The sequence below is a fragment of the Portunus trituberculatus genome, chromosome 41 (assembly GCF_017591435.1).
Source record: "Portunus trituberculatus isolate SZX2019 chromosome 41, ASM1759143v1, whole genome shotgun sequence".
NCBI lineage: Eukaryota > Metazoa > Arthropoda > Malacostraca > Decapoda > Portunidae > Portunus > Portunus trituberculatus.
The window spans coordinates 29,355,635-29,378,227 of record NC_059295.1 but is presented as its reverse complement, the minus strand read 5'-3'; the positions used below and the strand labels follow the sequence as shown (position 1 = coordinate 29,378,227).

General features: G+C 43.0%; 1 protein-coding gene across 1 annotated transcript in view; it reads right to left on the bottom strand.

The window, feature by feature from the left end:
• LOC123516822 (nephrin-like) overlaps window positions 1-16,272 on the bottom strand; it is a 184,385-nt gene extending 168,113 nt beyond the window's left edge. Inside the window, 2 exon segments of the mRNA XM_045276530.1 lie at window positions 14,724-15,348; window positions 16,196-16,272. Coding sequence (XP_045132465.1) covers window positions 14,724-14,829 — 106 coding nt within the window. The 5' untranslated portion in view covers window positions 14,830-15,348; window positions 16,196-16,272.
• Window positions 16,273-22,593: the final 6,321 nt, after the last annotated feature.

Genomic DNA, 22,593 nt, shown 5'->3' with positions numbered 1-22,593 from the left:
CTCTCTCTCTCTCTCTCTTGCTATTATACTAGAGGGTTCGATAAAAGTTCAAGTATTTTCTAATATACGATTTTATATTTTGCTGGTTTTTATAAAGATTACTGCGTGGGGAAAACAAAGCTTATTAATTCGACATCAAATACGTACGGGGTGTGTGTGTGTGTGTGTGTGTGTGTGTGTGTGTGTGTGTGTGTGTGCGCGCGTTTAAATTCTCAATGCTACCTGAGGTTGCAGCCTTTATTTGTGTGTGTGTGTGTGTGTGTGTGTGTGTGTGTGTGACAAACAAAGACTGACACATACACACACACACACACACTCACACCGCGTAGTGTAGTGGTTAGCACGCTCGACTCACAATCGAGAGGGCCGGGTTCGAGTCCCGGCGCGGCGAGGCAAATGGGCAAGCCTCTTAATGTGTAGCCCCTGTTCACCTAGCAGTAAATAGGTACGGGATGTAACTCGAGGGGTTGTGGCCTCGCTTTCCCGGTGTGTGGAGTGTGTTGTGGTCTCACTCCTACCCGAAGATCGGTCTGAGCTCTGAGCTCGCTCCGTAATGGGGAAGACTGGCTGGGTGACCAGCAGGCGATCGAGGTGAAAAAAAATTACATACACACACACACACATGAAATAGGATAAGCAATTAGGGACCAAAGTGTCATGAAACGGAATAGGTAATAAAGAATAACGATTAAGAACTACAATGTTTATGATGCAACAGAAAATTTCAAGGCCAATGTGATCTACTTACAGGACGAGAAAGTAAGGAGGATCTAACAGAGTACTGGTGAGGAGAGGACGTGATGAGGAGTAGAAGGGAATAGTGTGATTAATTTACCGTGCATTGAGAAAGAGAGAGAGAAAGAGATAGAGTAAGATGGGGGGAAATATCTATGTACTTATTTAACACTTGGTCGTGATGGACATAAAAACACAACATTTTTTGACACATTTTCAAGAGAGACAGGGAGGGAGAGCGGGTAGGAACCAGAAGCCAGCAGTGTATCGATTTCAATTTGAGGAATGGGAGTCTTCAGGTTACTTATGAGCGCTACCCGCAAGGTTATTGATAAAGTAATAAGACAGTGTTAAAAAGAAAGAGTGATGGTTTAACGCCGCTTTTCTTCTCTCATAAGGTGCTTAAGGTGGTTCTTACTGACTAAATGATGGATGAAAGTAGAGAGAAATGGGGGAAAAAAAGATTATTCGTTATATTTGTCTTTGTCCTTGCGATAACCACGACGGAAAAAAATTGTACGCCGTGTTAACAGAAGAGGAAAAAATTCGTAAAATCTTTCATTCTGTAAAAGAAATGGAAGAGACTTAAAAGAATACACAGTCCATGCGAACAGAAGAAAAAAGTGAGATAAAACAGTATATCCCAGTAGAAAAAAGAAAGAAGAGAGAGAAACAGTAGAAAAGTCATCAGAAACATAGGTAAAGAAAAACAAACAAACGAAAAAGTAGGAAGTAAAAATGGACGCAGGAAGCGGAATATGAACGTGATGACTAAAAAGAAATACAGAGAAACACACACACACACACACACACACACACACACACACACACACACACACACACACACACACACACACACACACACACACACACACACACACACACACACACACACACACACACACACACACACACACAGAGACACACACACACACACACACACACACACACACACACAGAGAGAGAGAGAGAGAGATGGACGGATGGAGGGATGAAGTCTCCTCCCTTGCACCCTTCCTTCCATCAGAGGAGGACAAAAGGAGCGTCCCCGCCCATCACTGCGCGGTGCATTTAGAGCGGGACAGCCTCCACCGCGGGGACCACAAACCTATATAATCGAGCACTTCATTTCGTCTTCCATTAGAGTGGAGTACTACTCGGGGCGGGCAACACACAATGCGGACGCGGCGAGGAACGAGACTCATTCTGCCCATTATCATATTACAAGGAGCTCTCTTGTAAAGCCCTGCCCTGCCTCTTGCCTTGCCGCCGTGAGAGAGGCCGCGGGACAGGCTGACTGACTCCCTGGCTTGCTCGCTAACTCGGAGGGTGTCTCTGAGGATGGTTGGGAGGGTGGCACGGAGAATAGGTATTGAGATAGAACGGGACCACCTAGTGAATTTGATGGGGCGGCGGGGTTCAGTAATTCTTGTGTAGTACAGTTATGGATGCACATTATGATGCTTATGTGACGCATTTGCTTCTCTCTCTCTCTCTCTCTCTCTCTCTCTCTCTCTCTCTCTCTCTCTCTCTCTCTCTCTCTCTCTCTCTCTCTCTCACATGGAAAAATCTAAGTGTTCATCGCACGAATTTCTCTTCATTGTTGTTGGTTATGATGCTTCAGTGGCGCTCATCGCTTATTTTCTATATATATATATATATATATATATATATATATATATATATATATATATATATATATATATATATATATATATATATATATATATTTATTTTGTGTGTGTGTGTGTGTGTGTAAAGTAAAGTAAAGTAAAATCTATTGCCATTTCCTGACATGTACATATATATTGGTTAAACAGATGTGCTCATTGGCATGGTCTATCGAGCCAAGGCTCCCTGATAGACGGAGTTACTAAACTATGTGGTGACTCTGTTGGAAGATTTCACTTGGCAATATATTTATAGAAGTACAAGAATAAGTCATATTTCACCCAATCACGTTCACACTATACATACATACGAACACATTACTTATATAAATACTTGTGCGTACATACACATATATGTATATATATATACTTCCTGAATAATTTATATCCAGCTTTAAAGTAAATTTATCATACAATACAAATAAATGATGGACTGCAAGCTGCTAGTTATAAACATCTAAGGAAATGTTCTTTGGTTTTTCTTTTAAACTGAAAGTAACTGATACTAGTAATATCTTTTATATTAGGAGGCAAGGAATTCCATAGCTGTGGACCAAAGTAAAATATGCTGTGCTTGAATAACTGTGTGCGGAATTGCGGGCACTCCAAATTCAAGTTCCCACCTCTTGTTGCATACGGTGAATCTACACATTTAAATAGGTTATTATTTGGATATCTTTTAATGAATTTGAAGATGGAGAAAAGGACAAAACACTTATGAATATCGAAGAAATTCAATAGTTTATGATTAGAAAAACTGTGGATGTTGAGTCGAATTTACCCATAAAAATATACATCGCAAAATTTTGTTTTGAATTATCTTTAATCTATTTATGAAAGACGGCCAAGTGCAGGCCCAAACTGAGACACAATAAATAAAATAAGGATAGCAGAGTGTATAGTAAATACTGAGTAGGACTTCATTTGTGAGTTGATTCCGTATCTTGTACAATATCCCACACATCCTAGACAGTTTCATGCATACATTATCAATATGAATATTCCAATTAAGGTTATCATCAATAAATACACCTAAAAATTTTATTCGAGTGACACATTGCAGAGTTTGACCTTCAAGAAGTATTGGTTGGATATGATTTTTTACTGACCGATTTTGGAAAAAATATAATTAGTTTTACTTATATTGAGTGTTAGTTTGTTATGTTTTATCCATTGATTTATTAAATGTAGTTCTGAGGTCAAGTTTGAGTGTAGAGTGTGTATGTCCTTGTCTTTCATAAGCAAGTTTATGTCGTCTGCAAACAGAGTGAATGTAACTTTTGAGCTGGATTTGATTATATCATTTACATAAATAAGAAAAAGGGTTGGTCCTAGTATAGATCCCTGTGGAACACCTACTGATATGGATTTAGTAAGAGAATATTTAGAATTACAATACACAGCCTGTGTCCTGTTGGTGAGGTAATTTTGTAACAATTTTAATGGTACACCCCTTATGCCAATATGTTTAAGTTTGTCAAATAAACTGTCATGTTTTAACGTGTCAAATGCTTTCGACAGATCTATAAAAACACCTACGGCATAAAGTTTTTCTTCTTAGCATTTATATATATTATGAGTAAATTGCAAAATTGCGGACTCAGTAGAGCGACTGGCGCGAAAGACATGTTGGCAATCAGTTAAGATGTTGTTGGTCTCCAGATAGTCTTTTAACCGAATAGATATAATTTTCTCAAATATCTTGCTAAAGGCTGGAAGTATAGATATGGGACGATAATTATTAATATCACTCCTGTCTCCTTTTTTATGTATTGGGATTACTTTTGCACTTTTCAGTTTACTGGGAAAAATACCGGTTTTTAGTGTGAGATTTATAATATGAATTAGAGGTGTTGATATTAAAGTGGATGTAATTTCTGTGGAATGTCATCATAGCCAGGAGTGTTTGTTGTGATGGAGCGTAGGTGATTACATATCTCGAGATTGTTTGTTGGAGGTAAATACATTGAAAATAAAAGAGGGTTATTTAAGTACTGGAGGTAATCCTTGTTAGGTGTGTTTTCAGATGTAGTACTGGCTAGGAAATGATCATTGAACTTGTTAGTAATATCTGAACAAAAAGGATATAATTCAATATGTTTGTTTGACGAATGAGAATTTTTACCAAGTATAGAATTAATACATTTCCAGTGACATTTAGGATCTCCTTGATTTATCTTTAAATCATCTTTAAAAAATTATTCCTAGCAGTTCTTAATGTTGATGTTAATTTATTTCGATATTTTCTATACGCTTCACCATACGTTAATGGCCACTTACGCGCCAGTCGCTCTAACCTGTTTCTTTCCTTAATGGTGTTTCTCAGGGCCGGAGTGACATAAGGACTACGTTCATTCTTGGTATTAAATTTAATTCTTCTTTCTGGAAAGTGTTTCTGAAATAAATAGTTGAATTTATTAAAAAGAAATCATATGACACGTCAGGGAAGTTAGATTCCAGGACGTCACTCCAACTAACTTCTGAAAGATCATTACTGAAGTTTTCTAATGCTGATTGTGTAAAGATACGCTTCGTGATATATGTTGGTTCAAGTTTAATAGAGTGATGGCTAGTGAATTGAGAAATAATCGGAAAGTGATCAGATAAATCAGTCTGCAATATGTAATTATTGATATTATTTTCAGATTTTGTAACCCATATATGATCAATTAATATGGCAGAGGTGTCAGTTATTCTAGTTGCTTTGGTAATCAGAAGAGAAAATGAGTATAAATACATAACATTAACAAACTCAAGAACATGAGCATCATGTTTAAGTAAATCTATATTAATATCACCAAAAACATAAATACATTCATACTTGTAATTGTTAGCAGTAGAAAAATATCATTTAGTCTATTTAGAAAGCTTTGGACACTACCATTGGGAGGCCTATAAATACAGATGAATAAACACTTTTTGTTTGCTATAATACTTTCAACACTTAAACATTCAGTAAATGAGAAGTCAGAAAAAAGCTAGAATTATAGTCTTTGGATATATAAACAGCTATACCACCACCACTGCGATTTCTACATTTGTTAAACATTTTGTATCCTGGTAGTTGATATAATGAGATAAGATCATTATCAAGACGAGTTTCTGTAAATCCTAAAACATCAAGGTTTACTCGAGTATTGGTCAAAATTAGGTCAGTAAATGATTGGAGGTTTGTAAGAATGGAACGAATATTCATAGCAAACAGAGTAGTAGTAGTTGCGTTATCAGTGTTGATAACGGAAAAAGTATTAGGAAATATGTAGTCGGCTGAGGGAACATTCAAGAATGTGTGTGTGTGTGTGTGTGTGTGTGTGTGTGTGTGTGTGTGTGTGTGTCGATAATGTGTAAGAATTGTATGAAGCGAATAAAGCGAACATGAGTGTGTGCATGAGTAAGCGAACTTGTGATTTAAATGTGACTCGCTAACAAATTAATTTTTGATAATATCTTGTTTTATGAAAAAGGTTGATATATTCATTCATTTCATCTGTTCCTGCTGTTAATTTTCTATGATTTCTTAGGTCCAGCAATAAGTCGTTCATAAACCGAAGTAATTTTAATTTTTGGTAATGTCTCACCAAGTTGCTCATTGAGAGTACTTCAGAGATTTTACCTAACCTATCCTAATCAAACTACGTATTTATATCCGTACATTGGTTACAAGAATTTTATATTTCTGTAATTTGAGAAATAAACCTCTTTAGGAATTAAAACTAAACATTTACACTTGATTGATACATCTATCCCTCAGAATTGCTTTAAGAGTTCCATGTTTCCAACACTTCTGAGGAGCAGTGCCTCGGAAAATTACCGAAATATCCTGGGAAGTAAACGCTTTGATGTGGCCAGGAGAGGGAGAGATGACTGAGGGAGATACCCGCTGCGCCTCATGGCCGGTCTGAATCGGAGTCTTGATAAACTGACTCAACTGGAGACGAAACAGAGCAGTGGACGGGAGCAAACTGTTCATTCTCTTTCTCTATTCATTGACAGAAACACGAAGGAGAAAGTATCAACAAAATATGTGATATAACAGTTTCAGTTTCACTTGAAGTATTCTCTATTTGCATAACGCTTGATTTCATTAGATTCGAAAAGAGATGAATAAAAAAAAAACAATTCTCAGCTGAGAGGAAATCAATAGAATATAATACGCATTGATTTGTTATTTCTGAGTCAATAAAGACCTTTCTAAGAATTAAAGCGTAATTCATGATTGGTGGAAAGAGATAAGCATATTTCAAATAAGTACTTTCCTCATGTAGATTTGATGGGTTACTCCTACTTTTTTTATGTTCTTACTCTGAGACGGTTGGTCTTCAAAAGGGACTACAGGACGGAATAGAAAGTAAGCCCATCCCATGTCTCCAGTTTATTGGAAAATCGCCGCCACACGCCCACACACTTTTCTTTCCCTTTCCTTCTGCCTCACACACAAACCCGCATCTCTTGTTCAATACACACACACACACACACACACACACACACACACACACACACACACACACACACACACACACACACACACACACACATTTCACTGCTTACCAGTGACAAGGTACCTGGTGTAAGTCGGAAGTTGTGACCGCTGCTAGGTAGGAGAAACAAACTCCAAATAAAAAAAAAAAAGATACACACGGAATGGCCTGACCACCCCGGGCCTAGGTCACTAAGCTATTGCCTTATCGGGATGTCAGATACCACCATGGAGTTGTATAGACTTATGATGCATATGCGCTAGTATATAAGTATATGAATAAGTATGATAACATGTGGAAGTTTTAACTGAATCTGTAAGTTGCCATTCAAAATAAAGTGAAATATTATATATTAACACACACACACACACACACACACACACACACACACACACACACACACACACACACACACAGAGAGGCCCGGGTTCGAGTCCCGGCGCGGCGAGGCAAATAGGCAAGCCTCTTAATGTGTAGCCCCTGTTCACCTAGCAGTAAATAGGTACGGGATGTAACTCGAGGGGTTGTGGCCTCGCTTTCCCGGTGTGTGGAGTGTGATGTGGTCTCAGTCCTACCCGAAGATCGGTCTAAGAGCTCTGAGCTCGCTCCGTAATGGGAAAGACTGGCTGGGTGACCAGTAGGCGACCGAGGTGAGGTGAATTACACACACACACACACACACACACACACACACACACACACATTCAGTCTTCTTTCCTACCAACTTCCCCACATCAATACCTAATGTACCACTACCACCACCACCACCACCTCCACCACCTCCCCACCATCCAAAACACACTATTTATCTTCCCTATTAATGAGTCCCTAAAGTCTACCTGAACATTATACTGAATAGGTCGTGACAGCCACCGTCGCCGCCACTACAACCACCACCACCACTACCTATCTCCCCTCCTCTGCCACCTATTCCTCTTCCTTCAGTATAACACCGTCTAATTTGGTGTTCCATTACGCCCTCAGCCCACCTTCCTAATCTCTCAGGCCACCCGAAGCCATTTCTTAATATACTTCCTGCATTATACTAATCAAGTACTGGGGTTCTTTGGGGAGGAGGAGGAGGAGGAGGAGGAGGAGGAGGAGGAGGAGGAGGAGGAGGAGGAGGAGGAGGAAGAAGAAGAGGAGGAGGAGTTCGTGGTCTGGTTACTTACATCCCCTCCAGTCTAACTTTTTCCTGCACCTTACCCCTCCCCTCTCTCTCTCTCTCTCTCTCTCTCTCTCTCTCTCTCTCTCTCTCTCTCTCTGTTATTTTCCTTCACACCTTTTCACACCTTTTTGCGGCATCCTCTTCTTTGCCTTCCTCCCTTACTCTCCTCACCACTCTCTCTCTCTCTCTCTCTCTCTCTCTCTCTCTCTCTCTCTCTCTCTCTCTCTCTTGTCCTTTGCTGTCTCTCCTCTCTCCATTTTCCCCTCCGGCAAGAAATGTGAGAGGGAGGAGCAGGAGGGGAGGAGGTTACGCAGCTCCGAATGAAATGTTGATATAAAACCTTCCCCTTGAGGCTAGATATTAGAGAGAGAGAGAGAGAGAGAGAGAGAGAGAGAGAGAGAGAGAGAGAGAGAGAGAGAGAGAGAGAGAGAGAGAGAGAGAGAGAGAGAGAGAGGTGCAGAAACAAAAGAGAATAGGGAGGGGTGGTTCGGAACAGATGAATCCACCACATAAAACCCAAACGGAATAAAAGTCACAGGGGAATCGTGACAAAAAGACACTTTTCTGGCGCTCTACTCCTCATGGGGAATCAGTCAGGCCTTTCCACGGGGCGGCAGTGTCTTCTTCCCTCATACCTCGCCCCCCATGTCTCTCTCTCTCTCTCTCTCTCTCTCTCTCTCTCTCTCTCTCTCTCTCTCTCTCTCTCTCTCTCTCTCTCTCTCTCTTCTTTTCCCTTACTGACCCAGACATTAGTTATGTACACGTGTCCGGGCTCCAGGCGACTCACTGATTACACACTTCTCCATCACCTGATTAAAATCCGACACACAATGAACACCGCCGGAGATAAATGACGGGAGACAAAAGGAGGCAGCAGCGGCAGTGTCACGGGGACTCTCTCTCTCTCTCTCTCTCTCTCTCTCTCTCTCTCTCTCTCTCTCTTAGGGTTATGCCACCGTCAGTTTTTCACTCCGGAACACAAAATAATCTGTTGTGCTGGAAATGAGACCTGCTTCTGTTGCTGAGCTGAGGCGCGCGCGCACACACACACACACACACACACACACACACACATACATACTCTCTCTCTCTCTCTCTCTCTCTCTCTCTCTCTCTCTCTCTCTCTCTCTCTCTCTCTCTCTCTCTCTCTCCTTTCGATTTTGTTCGTGGGAGGTTTCGTAATGGAAAAGGATAGACAAACAAAATTGCAAAAAAAAAGACACATTCGTTGTTTTTCTATTATGTTCATGAGAGATTCTCGTGAGGGAAGGGAAATAAGGACAGATGAACAGACAGACAGATGAAAGAAAAAAAACGTCGCACATCCTTCCTCGAGCATCATTATCGAAGGTTTACATGAGGAAAGAAAATATGCTGGTAGATAAGCAAATGATTACAAAAAAATAAGATTGTAAGAAAAAAAAAGAAAAATGTGTGTGTGTGTGTGTGTGTGTGTGTGTGTGTGTGTGTGTAAGGCGAGATACTAGTGTGAAGGTGACTACATACAAATGGCACCATGGGAGCGTTCGCCTGACCTCCCTCCTGTATCTTTCAATGGCTCCTTAAATATTTGTCTTGGTTGGAAGTTACGCCGCCTTGCACTCGAGGCTTCTGAACTATGAAGAAGAAGAGGAGGAGGGGGAAGTAAACGAGCAAGTAACAGAGAGAAAGGGAAGTCTCATGTCTAAGGAGTTATTCTATTATTTCCTCCACTGTATATGATCAATTATAATTCCTTCACGCACAGTCCCCATCAGCCGTACAATTTGCATTCATTCCATCGGCATACCGTCAATAATATGTCTGGGTGTCAGTATCGGGAGCCATCGATCGGGCTGCCGTATATCACCAGGTGTCCCGAGTATCTTTATGGCCTCTTAACTCAGTGTTAGCGACCAGCAAGGTAATTATTGCTTACTATTGAACCCGTACAATTGCGTCACTCCGTTTGTTATGCGTGTTGCCTCCATACCTCTTGTCTGTTGTCACCCCGCGATGCTTATGGCCGTGATGGGGGTGTTGGGGTTAGTAGTGGTGATGTTTGTGTTTTATCTACTTCCCATCAACACCTCTCTCTCTCTCTCTCTCTCTCTCTCTCTCTCTCTCTCTCTCTCTCTCTCTCTCTCTCTCTCTCTCTCTGTCTCTCTCTCTCTCTCTCTCTCTCTGTCTCTCTCTCTCTCTCTCTCTCTCTCTCTCTCTCTCTCTCTCTCTCTCTCTCTCTCTGTCTCTCTCTCTCTCTCTCTCTCTCTCTCTCTCTCTCTCTCTCTCTCTCTCTCTCTCTCTCTCTCTCTCTCTCTCTCTCTCTCTCTCTCTCTCTCTCTCTCTCTCTCTCTCTCTCTCTCTCTCTCTCTCTCTCTCTCTCTCTCTCTCTCTCTCTCTCTCTCTCTCTCTCTCTCTCTCTCTCTCTCTCTCTCTCTCTCTCTCTCTCTCTCTCTCTCTCTCTCTCTCTCTCTCTCTCTCTCTCTCTCTCTCTCTCTCTCTCTCTCTCTCTCTCTCTATTTCTTTCAATTCCTCCATTTTCTGTTTTATCATTCTTCATTCATCTGTACCTGCCCATCTCTTTCACTCCCTTACTTTTTTCATCCCTTCTCTGGTCAATCCTGTCAAAAAAAAACTGGTACATGCTGAACCAACCACAAACACACAATACGACCCGTAATGATGGTGTTTGATAAGTTGGGGTTTAAACAATGGAAATAACCGTACATTAAACTGTTGCGGTTTTCCATCAGCGCTTCGGAACGCATTGGAATATTTTGCTTCGGAACTGACAGGTGACGAAAGCTTCTACTAAATTTTTCGCCCGTGTGTGTGTGTGTGTGTGTGTGTGTGTGTTCTACGTGAGTTTCTTATGATTTTTTCCTTAGAGCATTTTAAGATTTTTATCCTGTACTATTAGAAGCTGTTGCTGTTGTTGTTGTTGTTATTGTTGTTTTCGAACGGAGAATATTGTGCACATTTTCCATATTTTGTTATTCTGTCATATATTTCGTGGTACATTTTGTATTTTTCCATTTGTACCATGTATTGTCAAGATATATCGCTGTGGTTCTCGTCTGTCGATATACCAAATAATTAAATGTGTTCATCGAGTGTATGTGGCTTGTTTGGGTGTTTGGGGTGCCCTTTAAGAGCCAGGTAGAGAGGTAGAGAGAGGTAGGGGTAGGTTAGAGCAGCTCAGGTCAGAAAAGAACAAGATTAACAGTTATTTCAGGTTAAGTTTGGTTAGGTGAGTTTAACTTAGGGCAGAACAGGTCAACCCCTTCAGTACTGGAATGCATTTTTACCACGAATTTTGGGTATGATTACATTCCATTTACATTAGGAAGGGTGTATGGAAGATTAAAGATTAATAGCCACAGTCTTCACTATTTTAATCCCCCACATATGCTTCTGAAGCTGTATAAAATCACCAAATACTAACCAGAATGAATATTGAAACGCGTCATGGTACTGAAGAAGATAAATCAGGATATGGTAGGGAAGGTTTCGTTAGGTTAGCTTATGGTACGGTGTAAGGTAGGTTGAATTGAGTTGGATTTAGTTAGTGTATATATAGAGTAGGTTAAGAAAGGATAGTTAGCTTAGTTTTATTTAGGATAGAGTAATATAAAGTAAAGTATAAGTAGTACTATAGTCCAGGGTAGCTTAGGTTAGATTAGATTAGGTTGGGTTAAGGTTAGTTTAGGTTAGGTAGGATAGGGTAGGATATGACAAATTAGCTGAGATTTGGTTAGAACAGGGTAGGATATGGCAGATAAATTTAGTTCATATTAGAATCTCCTATGTGTATAGTTAGGTAAAGTTAGGTTAGCTTAGGTCAGGTTAAGTTAGATCAAGTCAGGTTAGGTGGAGTGCAGTGTGTGTGTGTGTAATGTTCCCAAGCGACGAGGCGAGTAGACTTTTTTATCTCTCTTTTTCCCCGCAATGTGATGGAGCTGTTCTATTATTCATCGCCTCTTATCCGTTACCACCACACTCCCCAATACACCGCCACAATGCTCTGCACGCCACCACACTGCAGCACTCCCTACCACACTGCCAGTCCCCATACCACACTTCAGGACTCCCTACCACACTGCCAGTTCCCATACCACACTGCAGCACTCTCTACCACACTGTCACACTCTTTGCCATACTCTTTACCACACTTCTGCAATTACCACACTGCTGTACTCCCTATTATAGAGTCGCACTCTCTACCACAATGCTGCACTCTCTACCACACTGCTGCGCTCTCCACAATTTACCATTATATTACTCCATTAGCTACCACACTTCCCATTCACTGCACTAAAATATTTGCCACCACGCTGCTAAATTCTCAATCACAGTAACCAAAATGCCGCTTCACTATCTGCTTTATCAAACCACCTCTCTTTCCACCGCACACCAAACTCCCTACCACACCCTTCATCAAAATATGCCGCATCACTCCTAACGCACCATACTAGTCCTCGCCATACATTACCACACAAACGCTGTTCTCGCCCCCACAACCTCCATTACCATTACCACCATCAAAACCACCACCACCACTACCACAACATCACGCTGAGTGGTGGGCGGTACGCACTTCATAGCTCCCCCCAGCAAACCACCATTTATCGCTTCACTCGAATACCGTGTCACCGCTCCTGGCGCCACACACATCAGCTTTACCAGGACAATTCCATTCCCCTTCCACGCCCGCCAAGACACAGTTCACACGCTACTACTACGATACCTCAAGCTCACTCCGTTTACGAAGGCACACCATGCAACTCCACTGCACTGCAAAACGCCATTTACCCCAGCCAGTGACAGCTTTGCATGACACTGTATGCACCCGCAAGCCACTATCGTGTAGGCAAGAAAAGCTATCAGCACTAACACTACTTTGGAACTTGTTCTTTACTTTGCGTCGAATACATGTCGATGCCCTCATTTTTGGGTGCTGTTGAGCTCTTAAAGTCGTCGCAATGCTGTCTTCCTCTGCCTTCTTGTATACTTATGCACTTGCAGGGAAATTAGTATATCTGAGGAATTTGCATTTGTGAATTCTCGTCCTCTTATTCATCCTGTTATGGAGTGTCAAGAAATGAAAGGTTACGTGTGAATATGACAAGCGGGTGAACTTTAGAGGTGAGAAAACGCAGGATGAAGTAGGAACATTGGATTTCTCTAACGTTTCGACTAGTCTCTCTCTCTCTCTCTCTCTCTCTCTCTCTCTCTCTCTCTCTCTCTCTCTCTCTCTCTCTCTCTCTCTCTCTCTCTCTCTCTCTCTCTCTCTCTCTCTCTCTCTCTCTCTCTCTCTCTCTCTCTTTCAAGAACACGCTAGTCAGTACATAAACGAAGTAGAGTTTTGTCTTCATCCAGTATTTTTCCATCATCAAGTTCTACTCAAATGTTGGGTTATTATACCCTTTCATTATTTAGTACTCCATTCTCCTACGATAACCTTTCCGAGGTGAAGTCAAAAAGTTTTCCAGCTAATTTCTAATCCCCAGCGAATAATCACACAACACGCGACCCTGGTTTCATTAACTAATGAATTGATAGCGTTCGTTATTGTTAACGTTTACTGTAAGATTGGTGACAGCGGTGAAAGGCAGCGAGGAAAAATGATAAAAAGGATCAGTCAAGTAAATCTGATGTATTAAATAAGATAGGGAAAAAAATTGGAGGAAAGAGAAATATATGATTGAAATACAAAATAAAGAGAAGGGAACTATTGTAATGGAAAAGAAGGAAAACTATATAGTAAACGAAAGTAAGAAAAAAATCAGTTTGGTACAGTTGTTGCAATAAAGATAATGAAAATTTTTAAAAGGAGAAATATATATTAGAGTTACGGATGAAAAAGAAATAAAAAAAAAAGTAAGGGAAGAATCAGTTCAGGGAAGTCGATGTAATAAGAGCGGATATTGGGAAAATTCAAGGAAAAGAAATCTAGTATAGTTGAGATAGAAAGTAAAAAGTGATGTATAGGCATAAAAGTAAACCATTACGATTTAACTATTAGATCGACATACCGAGAAAAGTCGAAGGTAGTGAAAAATGTTAAATTTAAAGAAAACAAAAATAAAGATATCATGTACTTGAAGTGTATAGTAAAAAAGAAGCTTTGAAGGAAGCAAGACAATGAGGAAAGTAAAGTAAAGCAAACCAAATATACCTGAAATAATAAAAGAAGATAGCGAGGAAGGTCAGAGATTATCAAAATCAACCAAAAAAAAAATCCTGTTCAGCTCAAAAATAATAAGAAACACAAGACCATTCAGACAAGTTACATCACCACCCACGTACAGTAACCACATCACACACACACACACACACACACACACACACACACACACAGCACCGCCACTATAACACATGAATCACACGGGCACGCTGCGACAACCTCACGACGCCGTAACTCTTAACGCCATCCACGTCACACGCCACGGCCACACGATCCGGACCCACCACACACCAACCTACCAACCTGCCTGCCTACCATTCCCCTGACGCTACAACAATTCCCCTCTCTCTCTGCCCCCACCCTCTCTCTCCTCTGCCTCCCCCACTTCTCCCTAATCCCAGCAGCGCGACAAAACACCGTGACCCGTGCCGACACAACACGCAAATTCCAAAGCCTCGCCCTCGGCACGCCACCACCTCGTAAAGACACAGAGATAGCACACTTACTGTTTTCCAGGCCTCCTCGCAGCTTGGGTTTAGCGCCGTAGCATATGGTGACCACCGCTGCCACAACACACACCACCACACAGGAGGGGGAACTTGGCGTCTTCATGGTTGCTTCCTTGAGGTTCTGTCACTCACGCCTGTTGGCACTCACTTACTCAATCACTCTCTCACTCCACCGCTGCCACACTCGCCTCAAATGGAGATGAGTTTGCAATGTTACGTAAGTGTAGATTTACCTTTTCATTTTTTTTTCGAGTGTAGGTTCCTGTCATTTCTAAACGTTTGTTTATTTTGTTTCTTTTATTTTTTCTTTCTCAGGTTCCCTTTGGGCTGGAGTGAATGAAGTGTCTGGTCAGATTGCCGTCTGTCTAAGATTCACTGCGCTCACTTCGTTAAGCTAGTCCTCATCCTCGCTCTTGACCTTCAACTTGCAACACAGACCTCACTAATTCACTTCAAGCCACGTTTTCTGCCACTAAACTTTATCACTTTTCCTTGACAGACTTTCTGAAGCCTCGCTGAGTCAGTCAATCGGTCCGTCGTGGCGCTGTGCTTGGCTGCTGAAAGATGTGGAAGGCTCTTTTATCAATAGTCATGCTGCACATTGTTCACTTCAGTTCACTTCCTACGGAGCGAAAATTTCCACCAAGTTAATGAAATGGAAAGCAGGACTGACACACAATCAACAGAGGCTCCACTCCCCGCGGTCTCAGTCAACACAGCATCAAACACACTCTTTCCCCGCAATGTATTTTTCCGCCCGTGGTTTGGTGAAATCATCCTTGTTCACGTTTAGACCTGATAGGTCATCATCACCATTCACTGCAGTTATGAATGTATTGATTGAAATAATTGTTCCCCCAACTTTTGGCCACAAAGCACAGTGGCCAATGTATTATTCCTATTTAAAAACATTCAGCACCTGACAGTTTTCCCACAAAAGAGTAAAATTTATGGGGTTGATCTCTGCTTTTTTTTCCATTTTTTTCTTTATACGTGTTTCCCCTCTAACCACTAGTGAGGGTGACACAGCTGGTATGTCTGCGCCTCAGGTAGTGTGGTCACTTTGGGTCATGCTAACTCCGGGGTTTTCATTAGAACTTCATCAATAAACACTCTTCGTGGGAACCATTTACTCGGCGCATTTCCCAACAACCATAAACACTGCAGTATTGTACGAAAATATAATAGCTTTCTTTGTACACTTACTTTGCCGCAATCAACATGAAAGGGAATGCGTGTCGTTCATCACTGCTGTATGTTTAGTGACTCACCACGCCCTGGAAGCATTATAATCGCTCCACTCTCACACTCGCCTCTCACTGGTGCGTATCTTTCCCGCAGGTGCAGACAGAAGCAGGCGGTGGTAGGAGGGACTGTAGGAAGGTGGCATCAGTCCTCCTGTTAACCTTTGTGTCAGAGCGTCGTGACAGCACAGACCGGTATTAGCTCACAACTAGTCCCTAACATACCAGGGAAGCAAGCAAGGAGCGTGTCGGCAGGAGGCGTGGCACGCGCAACCTCCCCTCACCGAGGTCCAGAGGTAACTGAACCTGCGGCGAGTTTAAGTCCCCTCACTCAGACGTCCCCAGACCCCGCCGCTCCGACTCACAGCCACCACCACCACAACTGCCTTGCGATACCCACGACTCACAACCGCGTCATTCATCTCATACTCAGCACAACCCCCACCCAGTCTTGCCGTCCCGCTAAGTACATGCCCAGCGCAGTATTACCACACGGCCACTCATCAGACCACACACACAAAAAGGTATATACATAAACAACTCGTAGGTACGTAGATAGAGCTTTGACTCACTGTAGGAGGAGGGCAGCTTAGGTTATACCGGTTTCGTGTGTGTGTATTCACTGTTTGATCTGCTGCAGTCTCTGACGAGACAGCCAGACGTTACCCTACGGAGCGAGCTCAGAGCTCATTATTTCCGATTTTGGGATAGGTCTGAGACCAGGCACACACCACACACCGGGACAACAAGGTCACAACTCCTCGATTTACATCCCGTACCTACTCACTGCTAGGTGAACAGGGCTACACGTGAAAGGAGACACACCCAAATATCTCCACCCGGCCGGGGAATCGAACCCCGGTTATCTGGTGAAGCCAGCGCTCTAACCACTGAGCTACCGGGCCGTGTGTGTGTGTGTGTGTGTGTGTGTGTGTGTGTGTGTGTGTGTGCGAGTGCGAGTGCGAGTGCGAGTGTGAACGCAATGGCAAAATTAACACCCGGAGAGAGAGAGAGAGAGAGAGAGAGAGAGAGATAGTATCAATACATCACTCTAAAACATAGTAACGTACTATTTTTATTTATGGCCCATAGAATACAGACAGATATTTGTTCTTTGCAACTTAAGCAAACATTGAATTACCGCGATTTCCCCCTCCCTTCTCTCTCTCTCTCTCTCTCTCTCTCTCTCTCTCTCTCTCTCTCTCTCTCTCTCTCTCTCTCTCTCTCTCTCTCTCTCGTTCCCGTAGCGCAGGCCCTTTGTTACGCCGCGTGCGTCGCTCACAGTGTTATGTACCCACGCACTTCAGAATCGCGGAAGGACCCTTCAGCGGCCTCTTTCACACTGAGAGCTCCTTTCTGAGTCGCTTGGGAAGTTGTGCAAAGTCAAGGCGCAAAAGGTGACCCCCGCAGCTGTCAGGGTGCTGTGCTGTGAATGCTGCTTCACCCCTCCATAACGTAACTATACCTCCTAAACTGCCTTTTAGCAGGTTGACATTCCGAAGCTTCGTCGATAATGTAACGAGATATTTTAGCGAATCTCTCTCTCTCTCTCTCTCTCTCTCTCTCTCTCTCTCTCTCTCTCTCTCTCTCTCTCTCTCTCTCTCTCTCTCTCTCTCTCTCTCTCTCTCTCTCTCTCTCTCTCTCTCTCTCTCTCTCTCTCTCTCTCTCTCTCTCTCTCTCTCTCTCTCTCTCTCTCTCTCTCTCTCTCTCTCTCTCTCTCTCTCTCTCTCTCTCTCTCTCTCTCTCTCTCTCTCTCTCTCTCTCTCTCTCTCTCTCTCTCTCTCTCTCTCTCTCTCTCTCTCTCTCTCTCTCTCTCTCTCTCTCTCTCTCTCTCTCTCTCTCTCTCTCTCTCTCTCTCTCTCTCTCTCTCTCTCTCTCTCTCTCTCTCTCTCTCTCTCTCTCTCTCTCTCTCTCTCTCTCTCTCTCTCTCTCTCTCTCTCTCTCTCTCTCTCTCTCTCTCTCTCTCTCTCTCTCTCTCTCTCTCTCTCTCTCTCTCTCTCTCTCTCTCTCTCTCTCTCTCTCTCTCTCTCTCTCTTCTCTCTCTCTCTCTCTCTCTCTCTCTCTCTCTCTCTCTCTCTCTCTCTCTCTCTCTCTCTCTCTCTCTCTCTCTCTCTCTCTCTCTCTCTCTCTCTCTCTCTCTCTCTCTCTCTCTCTCTCTCTCTCTCTCTCTCTCTCTCTCTCTCTCTCTCTCTCTCTCTCTCTCTCTCTCTCTCTCTCTCTCTCTCTCTCTCTCTCTCTCTCTCTCTCTCTCTCTCTCTCTCTCTCTCTCTCTCTCTCTCTCTCTCTCTCTCTCTCTCTCTCTCTCTCTCTCTCTCTCTCTCTCTCTCTCTCTCTCTCTCTCTCTCTCTCTCTCTCTCTCTCTCTCTCTCTCTCTCTCTCTCTCTCTCTCTCTCTCTCTCTCTCTCTCTCTCTCTCTCTCTCTCTCTCTCTCTCTCTCTCTCTCTCTCTCATGCGCGCCAGGAAACCAAATAGGAAAATGAGAAAGTAAGAAGCAGTATATTTTGCAGATTTTTTCCCTCTTTTACTTTTGTTCCTGTATCTATTATCTAGTCCCTGACATCTACACTTTTTTCTCATTCATGAACTTTATCGTTTTTCACCATGAGCAGCATCCATCCCATAACTTCAGATTATAGAGTCTGCGAGAAAGGAAGACGAAGGATTTAGAGGAACAGATGAACTCATAAAGAAAAGTAAAGAATGAATAACGCACAATTAATATTTTTGGGGAGATGGAAAAACACAGATTACTGACTTAGAACATTTCGTGTTTTATATAAGTCTGTACTCCTACTTTGAGCAAAGAAATTTTTTATTTTTTGCGAACGAAAACTGAATTAGTTAAAAGGAATGGTATAAAGAAATTACTCCTAAGAGAGTGTGTGTGTGTGTGTGTGTGTGTGTGTGTGTGTGTGTGTGTGTGTGTGTGTGTGTGTGTGTGTCGTATGCTGATATTCATTTAAATTTTTGACCACAAATATTTCAAAAGATTAGTATCAAAATATCCAAAAAAGTAGACTGGCTTCTCATTTTCGGCTCTTACTTTTGTATTGTCTTCTTTTTTTTTTATTAAGGGAATTTCAGTGGTTCCATTTATTCTTCCTCTAACATTCAGCCAATCTCCATAACACTTCAAAAATTTTCCTTCTATTTCTCTCACTGCATAGGTATTTCTGTTTTACTTTTTCAGATATATCACTGACCTGAACTAACCTCCACAAAGAGTCAGAACCAAGAAACCTCTCCCTGAACACGGTTGACTCTCGCTCTCCCCGAAACTGCCGCTTAATTCTAAATGTGCATGACAGAGGTCGCGGTAACATCACCAGCCACGCCACCACGATATCACCACACCACGCCACCACCAACTAACCCCCTTTTTCCAGACACACCATTACACCATTACAAAACTACACCACTGCAACACTATCAACTCATGCAGTCATCATCCAAAGCGGCTCACCGTCATCACTGTTACCATTATCACCATCCATCACCCAATACCATCATCTTCCACCATCACCACTGTCACCATCAACACCACCCACCAGTAATCATTAACCACAACCCATCATATACACACCACTCACCACTGTCAATACCACACCATCACCACTAAAGCATATAATTGCCTTACTATCACCACCACAATCCAATAGTCCACTTCCGCCATACACCACACTATGAACTATCACCACTCTGCACCATCACCACCACTTCAATCACTCGAACTCGAACTCTTCTATCATTCCCTTCCCTTTCCTTCCTTCCCCCCAAGCCAAGTTTCTCTCTGGATTTATCACAAAGGCAGCACTTTTTCCTTGACACTTTTTTTTTCTGGTTGCCTCTTGAAACAAGCATGTGAGTGGGAAGGAGACTTTGATATTATGTTCATCTAAGCGTAGTGGACATGTTATTTTTCTCTCTGAAACTCTCGGGTGTGACTAAAGTAACATAACACCTGCTCGGCCAGCGCTCTGTGTTCTGAGATACATGCCAATAGGTTATTCTGTAAAGCAAAGTTTAGTAGGTAGGTAGCCCCGCATGTGTTCTTAAGCGTAATGCCTTCCATAATGATACTGACGCATTCACCGCTTCGGACAGATTTATCTCCATCCTGGTAAGGATTTATAAACGCACTAAACCGCATGTGCTGTACCGTCTTTACAGTATACCTGGAACTGACAACTGGCTTACTAATTAATGTATTGTAGCGACAGACGCCGACCCCGTTACTCACCCGGGTGGAAGCAAAGGAAGCAAAACTGTTTATACCGCGTGGATAAGAAACAAATGGAGGATACAAGAAAGTAAAGTACATATTCAAAAAGGAAAGATGAATGGAAGGCCAGGCGACCAAAAGAGGAAAAGGAGGACGCTCGGAGGGATGTAAAACGACCGAAAAAGAGAAAGAAAAAGGAGAGAAAAATCAAGGGGAGAAAAGGAACTTGTGATGGAGGTAAAGTATGGAAAAAGAAATGAAGTAAGAGGAAGGAAAAATAAATAAAACAAGAAACGTTGGAAAAATAGGAGAGGGGAGAGACTGAAGGAGAGACCAAAATAATGGAGACGGAAAAGATGGAAGAAAAGATGGAAGGAAAGGAGGCAAAGAAAGAAGGAAGGAAGGACTGTAAGCAGACAAAAGTCCTGCACCTTGGCCTGGCAAAGTATATAAGGCGAACCAGCAGCGAGAAGGAGAGTGACGAGGACTGGGACTTGGAGAACGAGGAGGACGAGAAGGACTAGGAGGAGGAAGAGGAGGAGGAGAAGAAGGAGGAGGAGGAGGAGAAGGAAGAGGAGGAGGAAAGAGAAAAGAGGAGAGAAAAGAGTAGTAGGAGGAGGAGGAGGTTGGAGTGTGTGCATGAGTGGGCCGAGAGCGCGAGGCCAGTGTAGGAATGTTGAAATGAAGGAAGGGGAAGCTGGAATTTAGTCAGGGGAAGGTGACGTATAGGAGCAGGGACCGCCGCCACTCCTTTTGTCCTGGCCATACATATATGCTAGGAGGGCGGCGAGCTATTATGTATGCACTTGTATGTATGTATTACTTTCGTACATCACATACTCTCCTTTTATTGCATCGCAGGTTTTCTGCTCGTCTCTCTCTCTCTCTCTCTCTCTCTCTCTCTCTCTCTCTCTCTCTCTCTCTCTCTCTCTCTCTCTCTCTCTCTCTCCCCCCTCTCCCTCATCTGTGTGCAACGGGTGTGCATTTTCCAGCGCAAGTTTCTGTCTGCCGCGACACGCTTGGTGATGTCTTGCCACGTCAGTCCTCCGCCGCCGTTGAGATTTTTCAGGAAAGTAATGCTTAACTTTCCCTGCAGGTCCCGGCATCTGGTGAAATGTTTGATGGATAACTTTCAGAACTTGTTTCCACGAATTGGCCATGTATTTTCATTAGTGACGTGCTCATTTTAAATTGACATGACGAACATCTGAAAGAAACGTAACTTCTTCCCTCTGAACTCCTCTTGGTTGGTTGGTTGTAGTTTCTCAGTATCTTATCAGTTCTCGGGAAGCCAATGAAGTGTGTTCGTGTTATAACTCTCCAATAAGAAATGAAATGTCCATAAGCCTGGAGGGAGAGGATGTAGGAAGCTTATTGCCTAATGGTAACAAGAAATAAAGTGCAGAAACAGATCCTGGCAAACCTGCTGACACGCAGCATCTTTCCCTGGTAAGCCAATGTGCGCATCCTTAACTGCTGCACCATGCAAGAATGTTCCGCTGCTACGCCACGAGGATCCACTGCCTCTTGTCCACCCATCAGCGCAGGCATGTAATAGCATCACATCATAGGTTCCTGAGAAACTGTCCTCTGCGGAATGTGGTGATTGAAGGCACTTGGCAGGTTCTGTACACAGAAGCCGTCCTTCGGCAGCACAGTCAAGTCAGCAGGACGGAAACTGATGTTTTGTTTATCCAGGGATGCAAGAGGACCGTAATGTAAATTATCGCTAATAGGAAGCCTCTTTATTATAGTCTAGGGTTGGACATTGGAGGGGAATGTGATATTAATGGCCTCCAGAAGGAAACCTTTATATCATTAGCCAGGTTAGGGCGCCTGAGGGGAGCCGCAGCATTAAGCCAGGCAGATACTGTACAGTCAGCCGGTCAGTCCACCCTCGCGTGCACCTCGGAAAAGTCGAGAAATGGTCCCGACGTCTAATTTCTCTCTCACTCACTCTAATTAGCCGGTGGTTCAAGCGACTGTATTGTGCAGCGATGAGAGAGAGAGAGAGAGAGAGAGAGAGAGAGAGAGAGAGAGAGAGAGAATGGGAAAATCCGAAAAGGTAGAGAAAGGAGCGAGGGGAAGGCGAGGCGGGAGAGCACGGCTAGAGGTGAACATTTGGTAATTACTCACGGTCCGCGTCGGAGCTTTGGGTCGTCTCTCTACCGAGACCTGAGGTTGAAAATTTTGGATCCGCCTGAAATGAGGACGAACGGGAGAAGGCAGGAACATTAGCTGACTCGTCCGGCCCTGCACTGCTGAAAGGATAGGCCTTGACCGACGGCAAAGTGGGATGCAAGGTTTCGTAAGTTCAGAGGATTTAAACAAGTGTGAAGGAATGCAGTTCAAAGAGTACGCCGCTGAATGCAGTGGTTCACATGGATGAAGGTTGATGGAT